This window comes from Vicugna pacos, chromosome 2 (genome assembly GCF_048564905.1).
Source record: "Vicugna pacos chromosome 2, VicPac4, whole genome shotgun sequence".
Taxonomy (NCBI): domain Eukaryota; kingdom Metazoa; phylum Chordata; class Mammalia; order Artiodactyla; family Camelidae; genus Vicugna; species Vicugna pacos.
The window spans coordinates 80,045,704-80,067,377 of NC_132988.1; the positions used below are offsets into that span (position 1 = coordinate 80,045,704).

The window sequence follows — 21,674 nt, forward strand, 5'->3', positions numbered from 1 at the left end:
CAGGGACTTTACATAGGAAAAATCCTGCAAATCCTAGTCTTCCTCCTAGGTGACATCTCCGGCCTCCTCGACAGTCAGGGGTGCCCATGGAACTGAGTTCTAGCCAGTGGAATGTAAACAGAGGAAAGCACACCGCGTCTGGGCCTGTCCAATAAAAGTTCCTCCATGCTCTTATCCCCTTCTGCTCTTCGGAGAACTTAGATGCCACCACGTGACTATGTCAGAGCCTTCAACAGCCTGGCTCCTCAGATCACTGACTAGATGGCCCACATTTCTAACTATAGGTAATAATATTCTATTGCATATTTGGAAGTTGCAGAGAGAGTAGGTCTTAACAGTTCTCGTTACAAGAAAAATATTTTTGTAACTATGTATGGTGACAGATGTTAACTAGACACATTGCGATGATCATTTTGCAGTATACACAGATACAGAATCATTATGCTGTATACCTGAAATTAATAAACTACTACATGTCTGTTACGGCTCAATAAAAATGTATATTTGAAGTAGATCATTAAATATATTTTATATCAATAAAAAAGAGATAAGGTGTAGCCAGAATGATACAAATGTAGAAGACATTAGGCATCGAACTGTGAAGGGAAATGAAAAGCCAAGGGAGGAAGAACTTTTAAAACATACAAATATTTGAAAAGTGGATAAACACCAATAAAAGAGACAGATAATTCTTGGTTATAGAAGTAGGAAGGAACCGGGAAACAGTTAACTTTAACCCAGTTTAACATGACTGCCACTCACACACCAGATAATAATATTCATGACACTTGTCCTAGATTCATTCCATTGTTCCTAAGTGTCTCCCACGTGAGCCAGTTCTCTACTGGTTCTTGGCATTTGCCGCCATCTCTCATTTAGAATCTCCGCTTCATTAGGATTGAGAATTAGTACCTGCCTTTCTGGCTCATCTTGCTCTGGCTCCTGATTCCAGTCTTGCCTTCAGGAACTTTGGATTCGATTATTTTACTGTCTCTCTGAGCATTACATTATAAAAGACAGTCTCCATCTAGCCAATCCCTTAGAAACTGGCCATGACCCAGGCCAGCTAACACTAGTGCAAACGAACATGTATTGGCTACTTACTAAAGCCAGGCACTGTATTAGTTTAGTTTGTTTTAACAATAACTCTATATATGCATATTTGTACTTGCCCCATATTCAGATGAAGTAACTGAGGTCACACAGGTGAGGGTGAACCAGAATCCCAACCAGGCAGCCTGGTCAGAGTCTGCATTCTTTTTTTTTCAATCAATTCTGGGGTGTTTGTTGTTGTTGTTTTAATTGAAGTATAGTCAATTCACAATGTTGCATTAGTTTCTGGTGTGCAGCATAGTGATTCATTTATTTATATATATATATATATATATATATATATATATATATATTCCTTTTCATAGTCTTTTTCATTATAGCCATTACAAGATGCTGAATATAGTTCCCTGAGCTATACAGTAGCACCTTGTTGTTTATCGGTTTTACGTATAATAGTAACTGCAAATCTTGAAAACCCAACTTATCTCTCCGTGCCCTGCTCCTTCCCTCCTGGTAAACTATAAGTTTGTTCTCTATGTCTGTGAATCTTTCTCTTTCTTATAAATAAGTTCATTTGTGTCCTTTCCCACTATGTTATGCTGCCCTTCATGTGCTTGCTGGCCAGTTCATCCAATTTCAAACAAAGGGCAGATTTTGAAAATTCCCAGCTTGAAAAATCAAAGGAAGATGACATTCAAGAATTCAGTGAATACTTAACATTCCCAAACATTACAGAGAAGTAAAACATTGGGGGCTGAAAAAGAAGCCAATGGATTATTAATCACTTAGAGGTCAATGGCCTTTTCCACGGCATCCTATTCCATCAGAACAGCGATGGTAATAGAATTGGGACCATCTGTGAAATGAGAATTTAAATAGGCACTAAATTCAGACTACTGAGAATGAGGAAAGAGAGAGTCAGAGGGGCAAACTTGAGGGGCAGGGACAGTCTAAATAACTTCCGTTACATGAGAATCGGGTGGGAGGTCTTCTATCAGAAGCAGCTGCTGGAGGAGACGAGACAGCTGGCACAAGATGGGGAGCAACTGACAGAGCCCAGGCGCAGAGAGTGGAATTATGAACACTGGTGGGCGTCCGCCGCGGGGAGCTCCTCACGGAGGAACTAATGGGGCAGGGAAGGCTGCAGACAGCGTCAGGAGGTGGCGGGGAAGTTGAGGGCTCACGTGCCTGCAGCCGCCTGTTCTCTCCAGGAAGCAGGAGGCAAGCCGCCGGCCAAGAACAGCGCGGGTGAACTGCAGCTCGCTCAGCCGGAGCGCGCGACGAGCACTGTGGAAGGGCTTAACGGCGACCGCGGGAAACGGGGTAGGGAGCCGATGGGACGCGTAGGTAAAAGGACTGCTAAGTAGCAACGAGGGCCCAGCTGAGGAGAGGCTCATGCACTTATAATGGAGGAAATCAGCGCGACTTCCCCAGCTGGGCTCAGGCTTCAGCAGGCGCAAACAGCTGGGCTGATGTGAATGAGGGTTTGGAGAACAGAGAGCTGCAGAGGGCAGGGAGGTTAAGAAAACAGAGTATCTGAGACTTTCTTTAAAATCTTCATGGTTCCAGGCTAAAGAGGAAAAATGTTAATCCAGCAGGAGAAGGACGGGCTCAGAGAACAGGGGAGTCTTTAAAGGTTCACGTCCATAAGTAGACACAGGGAGAGACAGGAGGTTAGAGAAGGGACAATGTTAACGTGTGACAATAATCTGGCTTAGAATTTTCCTCTGCTCCCTGTTTCTTTCCTTCTGCTTGAATCTCCATGCCAATGAATTATTTAAAATGCAAAATTAACTATATTTTCACTACATACTAGTTACTCTCCAACTTATATTTTTGCTAGTTAAATTAAGTTTCTCTCGTTGGTCACCTGAAATCTAAAGTTCAGTCATTCAATAACAGTTCAGGTGTGATGCCATGAAAAAGAATAAAATAATGTCTGCAGCAACATGGATGGACCTGGAGAATGTCATTCTAAGTGAAGTAAGCCAGAAAGAGAAAGAAAAATACCATATGATATCACTCATATGTGGAATCTAAAAAAAGGAAAAAGAAGGCACTAATGAACTTATTTATAAAACAGAAACAGACTCACAGACATAAAAAACAAACCTATGGTTACCAGGGGAAAAGAGGGTGGGAAAGGATGAATTGGAGTTCGAGATTTGTAAATATTAACTAGTATATATAAAATAGATAAACAACAAGTTTCTTCTGAATAGCACAGGGAACTATGTTCAGTATCTTGTTGTAACCTATAATGAAAAAGAATATGAAAACGAATATATCTATGTATATGTATGAGTGAAACATTATGCTGTACACCAGAAATTGACACACTGTAAACTGACTATACTTCAGTTGGAAAAAAAAAAAAAGCAGCTTCTCTGAGCAAAGGGGTCACCAGTGCACACTGTTCGGCAGGTGAAGGGCAGCCTGGGGTTTAGCCCCTACACACTCCATCTTCTATGTGCCCTGCACAAGGGTACATTTTCCCCAGCCATATTTTCCAGTCCCAGATGAGCTCAAGAAAAAAAAAATTAATATATTTAACATTGTATCTCCCTGGATTGGGAGTGAAAATTTGATTTTATGGATTAAAATCTTCAGTGGAAAACATTTTTAATGATAAAAAATAAAGGTATATATAGATGAAGAAGAGCATAGCTAAGAGGACTGTAAAGTATGTGTCTTTAAATAAAAGAAACCACATGTCAAATGAAGTGGCAAAATTCTCTCTCTGATGGTGACTGACTCCTCCATCATACAGAGCTTAAAAAGCTGGATTCATAAGTTGGACATGCACAGTGAAATTCACTTGACGAGGTCAAATACTTTATATAAATTTAACGAATCCAGGAATAGAGAGCAGAACGAGGGAATGATAGGGCTGTCACTCGAACTTCTGAAAGATGTCCTCCTTTGTCCTCAGCTTCCACATTCAAATCCATGATTAGCAAGACAGCTCACACTATAAACAGAATATGATGCTGTAACGAGCCAGAAGCATGACTCTGTAGAGACAGAGGCCAAGTACCTTCCCTCTGAGCTTTATGAAAAAGCTCCTCGAAGCCTTGGTATTTTTAGTTACAATATTTTTAACACCTACCTCCTCTCCTTTTGTTTTTCTTTTAAGTCATCTTAGTCTACAGATAGAATGGACAGGTCTCTTAGAGCAGTAAATGAGAATGGCTTCTGGAATCTGAAGAACAGCCATTGCTATCTGTTACTTAGCATAATTTAATTGAAGACATTGCCTCCTTTCTGTGAGGAATGTTGGCTTTTCCAAGATGCTTTGGACAGTGCAGGATTAAGCCTTTATGTATTTGTGCTTGGGTTATAGGTTATTTTTTTTAATGTAACCATGAATGCAGTTTAATCCTAACAATCAAGATTTATGCATCTGGCAAAAGAGTACATGAACCATAAACTAACTTTATGTCTGCAATGAAAATTATCTACTGATGCCCCTGAAGACAGGTTCTAAAAGAAATAAGAATCAGTGTCACTTAACCATTTAATCTTTGGGCTTGAAGTAGAAACTGAAAAAATAAATAATTTGTTTACTTATATTTCTCCCTTTAAGGACATTAGTGTTTATATCAATAACTGATTTACAGAGAAGACGCAATTACCTGTAAGTAAATAATCATCTATGGAAGTTAAATGACTATTTTTTCCTTCTGCCAAGAAAAATGCTTCTGGGTTACAAACTCTTGCTTTCAATTTTAACTACAGGGATATAAGTTAATTAAAAATTTACTGAAGAAAGACAGAATTCAGAATAAATCTGCATAATACTTTGCAAAACCAAATATAGCTGTTAGGATTTTATACTACCAATCCCTCTAGCATCAGTCATTGCACTGGCAGTTATGTTTTTTCCTGCAAATATACTACCATTAAACTCCTCCCCATGGTTTCTCAAAGTCCATATTTTCTCTGTGAAGGAAAAAAAGGTTATGTTTACAAGTCTTCATCATTAATCAAGAAATACAGCAAGTAGCAGGGAGGGCATAGCTCAGTGGCAGAGTTCATGCTTAGCATGCACAAGGTCTGGGGTTCGATCCCCAGTACCTCCACTTAAAAAAAATGTACATATATACATATAATTTTTAAAAAACAAATACAGCAAGTAAATATCTGGGGCTATGCAGCAGGGCCAAGAATAACACTAAAGTGTAGAAGAAGAATACAATGTCTCATTCTGTCCTATTGCATTGGACCTATTCAACCTCAACCATCTTACCCATATAAAAGGCAGTATTTGAAGCTCAGTGCGCCTTATATCAATCAATAAGGTTGCAGTTAAGGGTCTAAATGGTACAATTAATGGAAAATAAAAGGGACACAAAATGTACTGATTTTCCAGAAGTAGTACATGTCCACTGGTCAGGGGGCTAAATGGAAGTGTGTGATTAAAGCTGCGCCATTTAGTGTAATGGCTCATTAAGAGCTCCAAGAAGAGAAATGTGCCACAGGATGATGAGTGATGTTTCCAGAAACAAAATAAAATCATCATCGGGGACCCATTGATCAAGTCTCTTTTGTGTTATTCAGGAAGTCTGATCCCCCATCTCTCTTCATACTGTCAACCTCATTACTATAAAACATGTCCATCCAAATTCTGTACTTAAAGATGGTTAGCTGGGTCTGTGTAGCCATATTGCAAATTTAAAAAATAATATTTAAAATTTGTATAAATACTGTAAATAACCTTGTTTAACTGAAGCTCAGCTTGAAAGGAACGGAAAGGGTCAGATGTTTCTTTACCAGACTCAATCACCGAGCATTAGTTAAGTCATTTTTTAAATCCCATATTCTCACCTATAATATGCAAACAATATGCACAGTCTGAAGATTAAGCAACTGTTACAATCAGCCATCTTCTTGGGTTACAAATGTTAACCTTTTGCAATTTTCTGTTGATAGAAAAGAGTAACATTAAGTCTACCTTCCTTGAATCTACTAAAAGTCAAGACAATATCAGATTTATAAGTTAATTTCACGTATCTAGTTTGTTTTATACTTTTTGAGTCCTGTGAGATACTGATATTATCTCCGGACAGATGAATAAACCAAGGTTCTGTGAGAAAAAGTTAAATGTATTATCATTGATAAAACACAATAAAAAATTCAATTATTCTCAGATGTAAGTGTATTTATAACTATAATGACTGAACATGATAATATAAGGTATTTTAAAGTATCTATAGTTGAATCAATAATATTTCAATGTGCAAATATTTTACATAATTCAGATAATTTACTTAATAAATTTCCCTCCTAATCTTAATCAGCAATATAAAGATACTGAATATCTTTTCATCATGTACCCTAACATTGCCAAAGTTCAATCTCTTTTGTTCTGGTAAATGTCTACAGATATCCCCTAACCTTTGCCAGTCATTTTGTAAGTGTGTGCCATTATTTCAAGGGTGATTAAATCAGAGTTTAAATGGAGGAGCTCCAGTTCATCATCAAGATGAGAAAAGCTGCATCAGTGAGTCAATAATGTCTTTTTTTTTAATAAAAATGAGCATATTAAAAAGAGGGGACTTTCCATCAACCATTTTTTAAAGCACATAGAAACTTATTATTATTTGAAGAATATTCCATGAATGATAACTGCTCTACAAATATGACTTGACTTGGCATTATTATCAGTAATTTTTTTGAGCACTTGAACAAAGTCAGAGATTTCTGAGGGGTTGGTTTTTGGTTCTGTTGGTTTGTTGTGTTTGGTTTTCAATGAACGCCCTGGCCTACCCATAGTAATGCTACTTACTAGTACTATGTGGAAATCGGATGGCAAAGATTGAAACTATGTTCCACAATTAAAAAAAACAAACGAGAAAACCCCTTTTTCATCCCTCCCCCACTAAGGCATGGAGGAGTTCTTCAGTCGACAGCATAGACTATCTACCTTATCCATTATCACTACCCTTAAAGAAACTCTACTCTGAGGGGCATGATTACCATTGTTCCCTCAGTTTCCTTTTGCTAGGTGGATATTAAGTCACATCTATGTTTTTCCATCACTTTAAATCCTATTTGGAAGTAAACTAGGTTCAAACACGTATGCATCTGTACCTATGTGCCAAAACAAAATACCCACAGCATCAGGTGCTGGGCCAAGGAAGGAGCCATAGATAACGTGCTGTAACTGACTCAGTTTCCTGTACCAAAGTGTTTCTTACAGAATGTTTTCTATCCCTGTCCTCCTCAGTGGACACACACACATATTAAAAAGAAAAAAAAAAAGCCACAAGCACAGGAATTCTAGACTTCTCTTCAGCCTATCGAACCCTTAATGTGACCAGGCTGATGGGACACTGCTAGGCAGGATCACTATACTCACTGGTATCCACTTATCTAAAGAAGGTGATGGACTAAGAATATGTGAACACCCAAGGTTCTGCTGAACATGGCTGGAAACTTAAATCTTACATTATTTGTCTGCATAATAGCTTGTTGCTATAGAATTGAAGGATGACCAGAAATAATTTTTTAAATTTTTGTGAAAAACAAAAGATATACATCCCATATACACAAAATGCATGTGTGTATAATATATAGCATATACATTCAGTTAAGATAAACTAATCCATTGGACTAGTATGTATATAAATTACATGTACATAGATATTATAGATTATGTATTGGTTTTATATTCATTATGTATATGTATACATGGATATACATCCAATCTTAAAATAGATTAATCCAATGCATTATTTCCAGGGCATCTTATAATTATAGTTATTTCTACTTTGATTAAATGTTATCATCTAGCTCTAATTGGAATTTTTAGGAAAGTTTAGTTAACATGAAGTCTATAATCTTATTTCTAAATATTTAATTTTCTAGGCACAGATTTTTTACAATGAGGCACTGCTAGTTTATGCTTTTTCAGTATTAAGCTTACATCTTTGCTATAAATACCCTATGTAAGATCAACTTGCAAAGCTGGATTGGGACTGCTTCCAAGTTGATCACATGCAGATGACAAAGAGTACAAGCCCAAGAAAGAAAAGATACAGTTTTACTTCCTGTCATTTAAAATTGTACAATCATGTACATTAATTATGCTTCAATAATAAATAAATTTTTAAAATAAAAAAATGAAAAGCATCACAGCCGTGAAATAAAGGAACAAATAAATAAACAAATAAGTAACCTGTACGATCAGCTCTTTTCAGTTAAGGAGCAGACCAAAGTTGGCAAGTCTTCTCTGCTAAACTAGGTTGCTGAATTTTGCCACCACTTTCACCACCAGTTTGAATCATCTTTGGAGAAAGAACTGAGAAAATAGAACTGAGTCTTGGCTTGGCAAGCAACAGCAGGACAGAAGTGAGAGAGGACAAAGAGCTTCCTGCTGTTGATTTCTTCCTACCTTCTTTTTTGTTGTTGTTCTGGAGCTGGTAGTAGAAACAATGCTAATAGGATCCTCTTCTGATGATTGGAAAAAGGCTCTGAAATGATTTATTCATCTGGCTCCTGACCACTGTTGTTAAAAACAAATTTTATAGACTGCTCTACAGTTCCCTACCTAGGAAGCTACCGAGGATGTCTCAGCTCACGTGGAGAAGGAGAATAATCATTGTTTCAGTGGATAATCTTAATTTTTTTCCTTAGAATTAGAAAGAACTTTTTTCATTTATTCCAAAAGATTTCACATTAGATTTTATTTAATGATTCTCAATAACAACATTGTTGGTCTACCAACCATACTGAATGAAAAAAATAGCATGATAATGATTAGTTCCTTTTGAAGGTATTTTAGTATTGCCTATATGTTTTCCCAGTAGTAAGTAGGAAATGAAGCAATCCAAAGAGAGGAAAGAAAGTCTAAGAAATCAGTAACAGGTTTAAAGTAACTGGAACAGCAGAAATAAGAATCCATGCCAAACAAGTTAGGAGGATGGAGCTTCTGTGGCATAAGTACCAATATATCAACAATTATACTTGAAAAGCAAAATCCTTTACACATACACACAGAATTTTATAGTGATATATGCCAAAATAAAAGAAATGATGATGAAAATTCCTTTTGGAACTGGTCCTTCCACATTTTATTCCTGCTCTAAAGAAAATAAAGTAAAATAAATAAATCATCTATTTCAGATTATCTGCCCTCCACCTCCTCCTGGAGACCCCAAGTACTCCCAGTTTCCAATTTCTCCCAGTTACTATCCTCAGGATTCTGTGGGACATTCAAAAAATGCAAATCTGAGTTTTCATAAACAGAGGAATGTACAGATTTTAGAAGCATGTCAGGGATTAGATGTGTGTTCGGCGTGAGAGAAGTGGATGAACTCACCATTGACAAAAGGAAATTCAATTAAAGGCAGGTGGATAGAGAGGACAAATTAATACAAAAATAGATCTTCAAGAAAAACAGTACATTACAAACCCAAGTTATGAAAAGTAAACAAAGACAACTCAAGCTAGGTTGAGGAAGAGGGACGAGGAAGACACCATTATACTCATGGCCAAAAAAAAATGTTCTGGAATTGCAGCATCTATGTACATGGTAGAATGGCAGACTGGAAGATGAGGGAGAAAAATATGCCAACTCATTGCTGCCCCTTCACCTTGCTCTTTGCTAGTTTTATTTTCCTCAGCTGTAGACCAAAAGACTAATATTAATCCCAGGAAACTTCAAGGCTAACATTTTGAAATTCAGGTGTCCTTTTGCTGACAAATTTGTTGTAAAATTGGATTAAAATTTTTACTCAAGGACTTATTATTTACTGAAATTTATTTCAGTTACTATGCGTAAGACCTTGGATGATTTCCATCCTGTACAAGGAGAAATAGAGGCCCAATATGCCCTATAAAACATACTACAAAATTCTTAGTACTAGTAGATTTTCAAATCTTTCTGGGACAATCTGTTAACTTCTCGAGCAAAATGCTACTTTGGGTCTATTTTTGAATCATTAGAAGTCTATCAATTTCCTTTTACCAGTATTCCTCATTTTTGTGGCAGTTTTATTTGAAAGGAAATGAAACAATTCTAATGAATATTTGAGCATCCAAACTGAGGCTCTTTGGAAAACTTTCTCTGTTCTACAATTTTCCATTTAAAAAAGGTAACCAGGAATCACTCTGCTTTCTCCATCTCCTCCTTCATAAGAATTTTTTGTCTTGGTTTATTTCCTATTTCACTTTGCAAGTTTTTATGAAAGCAGTGATTTCCTAAACAAAGTTCCCACTCTCCAAGTGGTATACAAGCCATCCAGTGGAATACAGAAGAAAATACAAACATATATTGTAATCTAAAAAATATATTAACCTTACTAATAATTAATATTGGCCCCGCCCAAGCACACTTTATCCTCCCAGTGTTGGTCACATATTACCTAGGGTAAAAGATGCAACTTGAAAGGAAAAAGAGAATTTCACAATTTGGAGAGGGTTAACAGAGGCACCGTGAATGCCTTCCTTTGACAGCATTATAGTTTAATGTGCCTGCTTTTAGGAGATTTATAGCAATTATCTTAATGGTAGAATCTTTACTACCTACATGTATTAGTATTATTACCATGACAATCCACAACAAACTTAGCTGCTCAAACAACATAAATTTATTATCTTACAGTTCTCTAGGTCAGAGGCCCTACACGAGTCCCACTGGGCTGTCAGCAGACTGAGTTCCTTTCTGGAGGTGCTAGAGGACAATCTGTTTCCTTTCTCATTCAGGTTTGTTGGCAAATTCAGTTCCCCACAGTTGTATGACTGAGGTCTCCATCTTCTTGCTAATTGTCAGCTGAGGGCCATTCTTAGCTTCCAGAAGCTGCCCCACTCCTTGGACCCTGGCATTCTTTATCTTTAAAGCCCCAGCAACAATAAGGCAAACCCATCTCATGTTTTGAATCTCTTCTCTCTTTTCTCTCACTGCATTTCTCTGACCCACTCTTCTTCCTTCCTTTTTCACTTTTAAAAACTCATGTGACTAGACTGGTCCCACCTGGATATTCCAGGATAATCTCCCATTTAAAAAGGTCCCTAACCTTAATCACAACTGCAAAGCTCTTTTTGTCATGAAAGATAACATATCAAGGAGTCTCAAAAGGAATATATGTATGTATATGTATGACTGAAACATTATCCTGTACACCAGAAATTGACAACATTGTAAACTGACTGTACTTCAGTTTTTTAAATAAATGATTTGGAGGATTATGCTCTAGGTATCTTTGAGAGACCATTATTCTGCCTCCCACACCATGAAATTGTTTTGTGTCACAAAGAGGTTCACTTGCAACCCTGTACCATAATAAATAAACATTGAAAATAAAAATTTTCTTAACTGTTTAAATACCTACTAAATGAAAGATTGGCCTATTATTTGAAAATATTAAAAAGTCCCATCTTTCAAATTATAAAACAACCACTGAATGGCATTGACATTTACTAGATGAACTTCAGTAAAAGCCTTGGTGTATTTGATGAATGAATTTTAAGTGCTAGTAAAAAGTTACTTGGGTACCAACCATGTACTTCTGCTTTTTGCATTGACTAAGCATTGAGAATGAACTTAAGACAAGCTGTCAACACAAAGTGAACCTTTAAAATTTATGTCCAAGCAAAACCTGCATGCAGGTGTTTAAAACAGCTTTACTTCTAATTGCCAAAACTTAGAATCATCCAAGATGTCCCAAAGTAGGTGAATGGATAAACTATGGTACACACAGACAAAAGAATATTATTCAATGCTAAAAAGAAATGAGGTTTCAATCCATGAAAAAACATGGCAGAAACTTAAATGCATATTACTAAAAGATTCAAAGCCAATCTGAAAAGGCTGTATTCTGTTTGATTCCAACTATACGACATTCTGAAAATGGGCAAACTATGGGAACAGTAAAAAGATCAATGGTTGCCAGGGGTTAGGGATAGGGAAAGGGATGAATGGGTGATTATATAGGATTTTTAGGGCAGCAGAAATACTCCGTATGATATCATAATAATGGATACATGTCATTTTACATTTCTCCAAACCCATAGAATGTACAACACCAAGAGTGAACCTTAATCTAAACTATGAGTTTTGGTGATGATGATGTGTGAGTGTAGGTTCGTCAATTGTGATAAGCGTACCGCTCCGGTGGGGCACGTTGATACTGGAGGAGACTATGCATGTGTGTGGGCAGGGGACATATGGGAAGTCTCTGTACCTTCTTCTCAATTTTGCTATGAAAATAAAACTGCTCTTAAAATAATCTTTAAAAAAGCAAAAAATAAAATAAGAAATAAAGTAAACCAGATTTTCACTTGTTTTATAAAATACAAGATGAAAGTTTGAAAAATAATTGTAACTGCTAGATTTCTTTCACCAAAATAACATCATATCAAATGAGTGAAAAAAGGAGTTTTAAAATAAAATCTATTTAAAATGTTTATTTTGTCTTCATCTCATCCTTTAAAAGGGATGTTTGTGTTTTAAAATGGACACTACTAATATAGCAGTAATTTATATAACAAATAAATATATTGGTATATGTAAATATTCTTCATAAATAAACACAAATACACATATACTTATAGTGCATGTCCTAAATTTTTACTTATAGTTGTAAGCCACCAAGTTGAAAATTATTATACTAATAAGTTTATACTAAATATATTTGGTTGCTAAATTATAAGTTAAAACTGCCTAAACAAAATGCTTATCAATCTGGTATCATCATTTTTGCAAAAGTTTTATAACAGGTAAGTCAGCTCTTGATTTGTCATCATTTCAATTTGCCACTCAACATGTCACAAAAGAATGGTTGCTAAGGAGCCCAGAATCTTTCCACTTTGGAAATATTCAACAAAAATTTTCAAAATACCACTTTTTCGAATAGGTAACTGAATTTTAAACACTGAACTTTAAAAGTCACTGGCACATTTGAGATCTCATTTGTACTTCTTTAGAGTGTAGGAGATTTTATTTGCTGGTTATCTGAACACATGTTTCCTCAAATCTTGATGTGAAAACATCCAAGTAAAATTTTCTAAATACTTTAGCAACAGATAGAAAACCTCAGATTCTCCTGGTTTCTCCATGGTTGTTCTGTAATGGATTTTTTTGTGACTAGAAAAACTAGTCACAGCAAGCATGTATATATTATAGGCCAGTGGGTAATGAATTACTGATAATGATCATAATTTTACTTTTCTTTGGTAGAATGGATTTTTCCCCTCTCAAGTCATGCTATTTATTTGTGTGTGTTTGTGTGTTTGTGGCTGGTCAGCACACACGGCATGTTCCCTTTACAAATTCAAGTTAAATCCATCCCACTTACCAAACTATTCCCTGAGCCCCGGAGCCAATAGGCTTTAGGTTCTGGTAGCGCTTGAGAACTGTGAAGGTTGAGTCTCCCACTTCCACACTGTAGAACTGGTTGTCAACTTTGCTTTTGCTCATGTTGTAATGTTTGGCAATATATGACACATCCACTTGTTTATCGAATCCCTGCGAGAAAGAACAACAGAAACATGAGGCGAGCGGATGGGACGACCAGGGTGATAATGAGAGCTACAGAAGCCTGTTCTTTTAATGATTACTAATCCTTGTCATCTGTGATCACTATATAAACCTGCACTTCACCCAGAAAAAAATATGTTAGTCCATGTAAGATAACCCGGAGTAAAAGATCTTAGAAAATATGCAAAGAAAATTCTGTTTTCAATAGTAAAACTATTTACAATAAAATATTTTTAGGTTAGATCTGCATCATCTTTTCTGAGATGTTTCATTAAACTCATATATTTATGCAGCAAACATCTAACTGAACATACACCAGCCCGAGAGACTAGGTTAGACACTTCAGATCCTTGATTATCTGTTTTAACAGTCATGTGAGGAAGAATAAAAGGCGGTATCTACATTCCTTTCTCAGAAAAAAAAAAAACCTGACATACAAAATAATGCATAGTTTTAACTTTTCAATTAGGTAAGTTTGAGTTAAATAGTGTTGACTTTGTTTGTCCTCACTAATACCAAAAATACTACCATCCTGCATTAAACATTGAAAAATTTTAAGTCACTAACACTATTCTAAAATGCCCATGACAGCTTTTGTATTCATTGCAAGCTTAGATTTTAAATCTCAATTGCTGTATCTTTTGTTTATCATTAAGAGAAGTTCATCTATTAATTACATTTAGCAATTGAGAAAATTGTTATTTTGGATCATGATTTATGAATGTATATAATGTAAATGTCCATTATTCATTATTTGTGTTTACCCACAAGTGATCTTATATTACTTTTTATGATATTAAATAGTTTGGATTCTATAGCGAGAAGGGACCTTCCAGAATATAGTCTAGCCTTTTCCTGGTGGCACACTGGTGGATGTCTACCCAATAGTCATTCCTCTCCTTCTTGCTGATCTTGCTCAACTTTTGAGCACTCTCATGTTCCATGGGTTCCTTTCCAGTCCCAGCACTTGAAAATTGAATGGTCTAAACCAGTGGCTCTCATTAGAGTTGACACTAACCCTTAGCAGGCATCTGGGAGCCCTGTGGGCATGTTTTGGTGTACCACAAGGACAGGAGGTGTGGCTGGCATTTAGATGGCTTAGCAGACAATGCTGGTTGTCCTGCAATGAGTGGGGCATTCCCACACAATGAATAATTTCCTACCTACCTCACAACTTTTGAGTATGCCAAAACTTTAATTAGAAAAAAAACAAAATAAACAAAACAAAACAAAAACTGACTTTAATATTCTGAGACCAGAATTTAAACCAAAGGACTTTGTATGGTTTTAACATACACTGACCTCTGAATAGCTAATTCCCATATAATTTGAAAAAAGACTTAAATTTCCTTAGGCTCTGAACCTCTAGTTGGCCATAAAACCATTTCCCTGGACATTTTTGGCATTTCATTTCTAATAAAAAATTGAAATGGAAGTAGAGACTAATTTGCTCCTGTGCTCTTGGACAGGGAGGCAGGCAGCATCAGCAATGTAAGTGAGGAGAATGCGGTGTGGACTGCGTGAACATGCGTGGCAAAACCTGCACATCTACTGCAAGAACCTTAAGACTCCAGACAGGCTTGAGAGCAGTATACACGCGACAGGCACCAGCCTGTGATTGGGAGAGAGATGAAGGCAACGATCCAGTACAAACACTCAGAGCCTCAGAGAACAGAGTGGACTACAGATTAGGAATTCAGGTTGTTTGGGCAGAGACCAAAAATTCAGGTAGTTTACAAATACAATAATGAGAAGTCTGAAATCCAGGAGGCCATCTGTGAAGCACAGAACAGGAAATTAAACAAGACTATTAAGAATCAGGGCACTGTAAGCCCATTCACAGAGACTAAACAGGGTTTAGAATTTAGAGGATGGTTGTGGACGATAGCAGAAACAAGAACATTAGTATTTAAACAATCCTTTATTTCAACTGCAGTATCAGGAACTTTTCCCCACACCATAGTCCATTTCTACTCCATACTTTTTTGATGTATCAGTAAACTAACCCTACTAAAGTCATTTTTTCCCCTTGGCTAGGAAAGGAGGGTTTTTCTGTTTGTTTGTTTTTGTTTTTTGTTTTAAAAAGCAACTGGAGCTAGACTAACAAAGAATTCACATTCCAAGGTTAATCTGGGAAGAAGTGCCTGATTTGCAATTCGTCATGTTCTGATCCTTCTTTCTCTCTTTTAATATTCTGGTTTCTGACCACCCACATAATTCTTAGCACACACTAGTCTCATCAAACCCAGGTAAGCTATTTCCCTTTTCCCCACGTATTCTCCTCACCTCTGAAATGTCGCTTATTCCAACTGCACTGCGTATATGTACTAACCACTTGTGATGACCCTTACGTCCCAGATCTCTGACACTGGATATACAACGACGGGATAGGCCCCTGTCTAGGTGGAGGCACCCAAGTAAGCAAGTGGCTAAATATGGATGATATATTTTATAGCAGAATAAAGAAAAGGTGCTGAGAGCAAACAGAGAATATCAACTGATTGCCTACATTTATTCATTAACACTAATCCATTCAGCTACTATGTATAAAACAACCATAGATGCCAAGTCATGTAATAAAATTGGCAATGTTGGAGAGGAGACTCGATTTTTGTTTTCTCTGGCTAACTGTGTCCTCAGACTTCCCCTCTTACTGGTTCTCAGATGTGAATATGAATTGTACCACCTGGGGAGCTTGATAAAATACAAATCACTGACACAACACCCCGGAGACCTGGATTCAAGCTGTCAGCATGGGTCCTGAGGATCCGCAGATTACTAGGCAGTTCAGGTGGTTGTGATTTGAGGATCTGAGGATCTGACTTTGAGAAAGACAGTTTATAACAATCATCCTCACGATGTGCTCCCTGGAGCATCAGTATCAGCATCCCTTGGAGACTTGTTAGAAATGCGGATGCTCACTCCCACCTCACACCTATTAAATCAGGAACTCTGGGGGGGTGGGGCCCAACAAACTGTTCTAATAAGCCCTCTAAGTGTTCTGATGCATACTGAAAATCACACACTGGAGTGGAGTAATTGCCTGAAGACTGTAAAACAGATCACACAGCTCTGCCTGACGTATTTGGAAAGTAAATTATTATATTATTTATTGTATTTATGTGTATTATATTACATAGCAGAAATAATATTTCTGCAAATGCATCAGGGAACACACTTTGTGTCTTTACACATTGCCAAATTCCATTGTTTATGGCAAAGATAAACTGAGAACCAGAGTCCTAGTTAGAACAAGGATTACCCTACACCTCAGATTCAAACATTTGATTCAAGGACAGACAAAGTTTGGTATTTAGACAGGCTGACGGCTGGCCAAGTGTTACAATGGAGTATATCATTTCATCCCAGCAATTGTTCACACACAGTTAGAGAAGAACTGTAATTTTTCCCAGTGCATACCTAGAACAGGACTTTTCATATAACGGGAAAGCGATCTATGGACTTAATGGTAGTTTTGGTAAAATGGTTAATACAATCACAGGGCTTACATGGGGGAAGGAGGGGGAAATTTCAGCCACAATAATACTCCCAGTCAAAAAGAAACAAATAAGTGAAAGAGAATGTGACAATGAAAGTATGTATGTTCATGTATAACAGAAAAATTGTGCTCTACACTGGAATTTGACACAACATTGTAAAATGACTATAACTCAATAAGAAAATGTTTAAAAAAAAGAAACAAATAAAAGCCCTTCAAATAAAATGCCTAATACCTGACACATTTTCTAAAATAAAAATTACTCAGTGATCTTTTTATCCATCTCAGAGCATATAATTTCTCATAAAAAGACTGCAAGTCATCATTACAAAGTTTGTGAATTCACACACCATATTGGGAAGGCATGACTGGCCAGTGGTTTAAGGTCTACATTCTGAGGTTTTAATACGGATCAGAACTACCTGAGGAGCTATGCCTTGAGCAAAAAAGTCAGTGTCAAACTTCCAGCAAGTCACAGGGAAACACAGATTGCTGAGACCAACTGACAAGTTTCTAATTCAGTGGGACTAAGATTAGGCCAAGAGTTTGTATTTCTAGCAAGTTCCACACTTCAAGAACCACTATTTTAGAGAACAGTAGATGTTAAGAGATGTCACCATTCAAAAAAACCTAGCTAGAGAGGCAAAAACTGGATGACGTGCAGGTCAAGCCAAGTAAACACAGGATGAGGAAGTTAAAAATAATGCCATGATGGCTTTCCTTGGTATCAGCACCTCTTTAGCAGGCTCAGATGCCATACTCACAGGGACACGTTTTCCTGTCTCACAGGTACAATACTGTGCCCTATCAATTTTATCTCAATTAGCTCATGAAAATAAACATTCCATCATCTATTTGTATTAAATGTATACTAAAACACTTGGGAGGAATGCATGAAACTCACAGGTATTCATAAATGCTCAGTGAAATGGAAAGTCTCTTTCCAGAGAAGAAATTAAGAAATTAAGTTAATTATAAATAAGAAAGATTATATTAAAAAATTATAAATCACCACAGTGTTAAGTTTTGGAGACCAATCTGGCTCAAAATAACTATAGGTTTAGAATAGTCTATTCTATTGTTCCTTCAAATTATTTTTAAAAAGAAACTCATTCCTCCACTGAATATTTAATCTTATATTTAAATGACTCAACAGTTTACTTTTATATGGATATAACAGAATTGTCATTGCAAAAGTTCAAAGCAAATTCATTTCTTCCCTGTCCCCCATCTGCCAAAAAAATATTTTAAGCTAAATTAAAAGACTTCATTGCCACCGGCAGTTTGGTAGGCAGAGAGGAAATCTGAACACAATCTATTCTGTGAAAAGACTGCATTTTACTCAAACTGTGAGTAAGGACCTTGTGCAATGAGTCCCCATCATTGGTTGAGTTGCTTGCCCAGAGCTGTGAAATTCTGCAAAGAAAAATATCCCACATTACTGATCTTATCCTGCAGGCATCTAAAACTTCGATTGCATTTTCTCAAATTTAATAACCTGTATGCCAGAAGCACTCCCTCCTCCCCATTTTCATTTGTGCATGACTGGCCTATGTTACTGCTAGTCAGTCAATCCCTGAGCTGGAAACATCAAGAATTTTCAAATGTTATATGTTCTTAGTTTCTCTTGAATGATATAGCTGAAAACAGCACCAAGCCTGGATTAGTTCTGCACTTAGTACCTAGGAAACCAAGCCCTTTTATTCTTTCATTCATGTTTTATATGCTGTGTGATTTCAAAAAGGATTTGTACAGCTCACCGTAGAAGATATAGAAACAATAAAACCATTAAATACGGTTTTAAGAACAAATGTCAAATAAAGCAGGCTGGGAGGTGATAGTTTTATCAGAGGACTTAAGTTATGAACATCTACTGCCTTGAGCAAAAACATCAGTTGTCAGGCTCCCAGCAAGCCAAAGGGAAAATGTGACAAAACAACAAAACCACAGTGAGTGGAAAGTTTTGATTCATTGATCTCTTAAAATATATCACACCATAGATCACAGGAAAGGTAAAATAACTCTAGCACTTAACTTTAGGAAAAAAAATATTCAGTAGATTTTTATGTAATAACCATTGAATCAAACAACAGGCAGTAGATATAATATTTTAAATCAAAGATATAGAAATATGTTTCATATGACTTATGTGATATCAACTCTCAATAAGACAAGGGGAGAAAGAAAGGTAAACCAGTATTAATTGCTCACCTGGTAAAGGTGAACTTTGCATTCTGTTAAATACTATATTTAACACTATCAGCAGGTGAGGAAACTGGCATATGGAGCTGTTAATTGTCTCTAAGTCTTAGATCTATTAATTACTGGTAACAATATAAATTCAAGTTTGTCCAACTCTAAAATGCATGCTCTTCTTTTATTAAACTATTCACTAGTTCAGCTAAAGTAATTTAGATGTGGTTTTCTTATGATGAGGTGATCTATAGGACTACAGCTTAAGAGAAATGAATGAATAACACATCCTTCTCCTTCATTTATCAACTGTCTGAGCCTGAAGTTTGAGCTTAACATTAAACGATTCAGGGTTGAAGTAGACTACCTTGTGTTGATGATGGACAGCTGGATCTTCAGAGCTGCCTAGAAATTTGGTGAATGTTTACTGGGCACCTACTGAATGCCAGGCACTATTAAAGATGCTACAGGTGTAACTTTGATCGACTTAACAGGATAGCTAAGATGCATTCGCTACAAAACACACCTCCAGAAAATTAATCAGTTGCATATTATTTTAGTATTGTCATTTAGATACTGGAACGTATCTGCCAACAGTGGTGATTCTGCTTTTGGCACAAAAGACATTGAGCTATCAGTCTTACAGTCATGACCAGCACACTGAATTGCTCGTGATGCCTCTCCAAGACTGTGATATAAAGTCGGCAGAAACAATGCCTGCTATTCTGTTTGTTATGGCAGAAAGGCATGTGGTTAATCCATTTTAAATCTGAATCAAATGATCTACATATGAGTTTTAAAGGCAGCAGATTTGAGACAAGACTTAATGACATTAAGGATTAGCTTTTGTTCTGTCCAGTGCATATTTTCCCCATTCAATTTCTTGAAGTGTTACTCTCTAAAGAGGACTGCAGTCTGGAATCTATACCACTTTTATATTGGTTGGTCCAGCGATGATCAATGGCTTATTACTGATCAGTAATGCAGTAAAAACTCTTAAGTCTTAAATTATGTTTAATCACTATTTTAAATTGCGTGAAAAAGCACGTTGTCATTGAAAATAGAGCAGGCACGGCTTCTGCCTGTCTTTTCTTTATATATAAAGGAAGACAATTAGTACTGTTTGAATACCTACTACGTACCAAGTCAGTATTAGGACCAGATACTGTTTTAGGGGTCTAATAAATCATTTCATTCAAGACAGTGTTCTCATTTTGCACTTGAGAGATCCTAGAACGAGACTTCAGCAAAGGGTAAAAACCTAACTTTTATCTAAGAATCCTTATAATGAGGCCTTGGGCAAGCTTTTTACAATCTTAGCCTTAGTGTCCTTTTTATGGAATGAAGGTAATACACGCATATATTGGAGATATTGTGAGTTTCATCCCAGACCACTGCAATAAAGCAAGACACGTGAATTTTTTGATTTCCCAGTGCATATAAAAGTTACATTTACACTATACTGTTTTCTGTTAAGTGTGCAATATTATATCTTTAAAAAACCCTTAATTTAAAAATATTTTCTTGCTATTGACTTCAGTGAGTCATAATCTTTTTGCTGATGGAAGCTCTTGCCTGGATATTGATGGCTGCTGACTGATCAGGGTGGTAGCTGCTGAAAGTTAAGGTGGTTGTGGAAATTTCTCAAAATAAGACAATGAAGTTCACCACATCATTTGACTTCCTTTCACAAACAATTTTTCTGTAGCATGTAATGCTCTCTGATAGCACTTTACCCACAGTAAAACTTCTTTCAAAATTGGAGTCAATTCTTTCAACCCTGTTGCTGCTTTATCAGCTAAGTTTGTCATACCCTAAATTCCTTTTTGTATTTCAACAGTCTTCACAACATCTTCACCAGAAGTAGCTTCCTCCTCAAGAAACCACTCTCTGCCCATCCATAAGAAGAAACTCATCCGTTAAAATTTTATCATGAGGTTGCAGCAATTCAGCCACATCTTCAGGCTCCACTTCAAATTCTAGTTCTCTTTCTATTTCCACCACACCTGCAGTTCCTTTCTCCACTGAAGTCTTGAACCCTTCAAAGTTATCTATGAAGGCTGGAATCAACTTCTTCCAAACTCCTGTTAAATTGATATTCTGATCTCGTCCCATGAATCACAAATGCTCTTAATGACATCTAGAATACTGAATCCTTTCCAGAAGGTGTTCCATTTGCTTTGCCCAGATCCATCAGAGGAATCACTATCTATGGCGGTCATGTTCTTATGAAATGTCTTAGATAATAATACTTGAAAGTTGAAATTACCCCTTGATCTATGGGCTGCAGAATGGATGTTGTGTTAGCAGGCAGAAAAACAAATGTTAATTTCACCATACTTCTCCATCAGAGCTCTTGGGTGACCAGAGGCATTGTCAATGAGCAGTAATATTTCAAAAGGAATCTTTTCTTCTGAGCAATAGGTCTCAACAGTGGATTTAAAATAT

General features: G+C 36.6%; 1 protein-coding gene across 17 annotated transcripts in view; it reads right to left on the minus strand.

Annotated features, from left to right (window-relative positions):
• MAPK10 (mitogen-activated protein kinase 10) overlaps window positions 1–21,674 on the minus strand; it is a 441,578-nt gene that overhangs the window by 98,662 nt on the left and 321,242 nt on the right. For 16 of the 17 annotated variants that reach the window (XM_072942909.1, XM_072942895.1, XM_072942942.1 and 13 more), the window contains one exon: window positions 13,353–13,522. In XM_072942909.1, the coding sequence (XP_072799010.1) occupies window positions 13,353–13,522 (170 nt within the window). Of the gene's footprint in view, window positions 1–5,880; window positions 5,976–13,352; window positions 13,523–21,674 lie in introns of those variants that run through there. The other variant, XM_072942960.1, reaches the window with a different exon arrangement.